Here is a 1,142-nt window from a genome sequence, read left to right as displayed (position 1 = left end):
TTGGGTAATGCTAGTGCCGGCGATACTGTAACTTTGAAGCATTATAACTTGAAAAGTACTTCATAAAAAATATTTTATTATAGCGTTTTGGAAAGCTCTCGACATTAGCTATTAGATTCTTGAATCAAAAATAGGGTGTTCCATTTCAGAAAATCAATGTAACCTTGACCTGACCTTGGCTACGCAACCCAAGGTCAAACTGATAGGATCAGTAAATAGATATTTTTAAATCATATAACTTTTGTCTGAAACACTTTTCTGTAAAACTTATATTTCCCGAGATATTTAGGTGTCCCGACCTTTTTGGGACACCCTGTATATTAGTAATTCAAGATTGAATTATTTTAAACAACGAAGATCCAGCTTCGACCGTAATAGGCATTTTAAATTTCTAGTATTGATTGTGTTTCTCACATATACGGTCTAAAATAAAGATATTGTTCAAAATGTAAAACTTGTGCTCACAGACCATTTGTGATACACCATAGTTAAGAAACAATCCATTATTGAGTCTTGTATTTACGATATCTTTTATTCACACCATATTATAAGTGGAAACCGACTTATTTCATCGAGATCTAATTTTCTATATAATTAGTGTGGAATTTAAAAAAATTAATTCCGGAACTTTAAAGAGAGGCTATATTATTTAAATCAGATTTGACTCGTTCCTTCTTCAAATCGATGAAATTCAAACCTAGGTTTTAGTTTTATTAGATAAAGTGTATTCAAAGAGAAAGAAAGTATCACGGCAAATTCGCCGAATTAGTGCAAACTCGAATAGATCGCTAATATACCCTCGATATGTATCTCAATCCTTTCGCTTCAAGGTATTGCCTTTTACCGCTATGTCTGATGCTGGCGGCGAGGCATAAGAGAACAATGCGCGGTTGCAGTAGTACTTTCCAAACCGATAGTCGCTCTCCGTCGTTAGTCGATTCCTCTCCGATCGTCTTTCTTTCCGGCTCGGTTAACGACAGACCCGTAAGGACGGCGATGATTAAGCCGATCACTCCGGCTCCATAATAACAGATCCTCCAGCCCTGTCAATTAATAACTCAATTTAATTACATTAACTCTTAAAAACAATACAAAATCAAAGGCATTGAACCACTACGCCAATTATCGTCAGCGAAAATGAT

At 35.5% G+C, this 1,142-nt stretch overlaps 1 protein-coding gene across 1 annotated transcript in view; it reads right to left on the bottom strand.

The window, feature by feature from the left end:
* LOC108765456 (uncharacterized) overlaps positions 1–1,046 on the bottom strand; it is a gene marked incomplete at its 5' end in the record, with an annotated part of 3,158 nt that extends 2,112 nt beyond the window's left edge. Inside the window, one exon of the mRNA XM_018514189.1 lies at positions 845–1,046. Within this exon, the coding sequence (XP_018369691.1) occupies positions 845–1,046 (202 nt within the window). The remainder of the gene's footprint in view (positions 1–844) is intronic.
* Between the last annotated feature and the right edge of the window lie 96 nt (positions 1,047–1,142).

The sequence above is a fragment of the Trachymyrmex cornetzi genome, unplaced genomic scaffold (genome assembly GCF_001594075.2).
Source record: "Trachymyrmex cornetzi isolate Tcor2-1 unplaced genomic scaffold, Tcor1.1 scaffold490, whole genome shotgun sequence".
NCBI lineage: Eukaryota > Metazoa > Arthropoda > Insecta > Hymenoptera > Formicidae > Trachymyrmex > Trachymyrmex cornetzi.
This window is presented reverse-complemented; position numbering and strand designations above follow the sequence as displayed.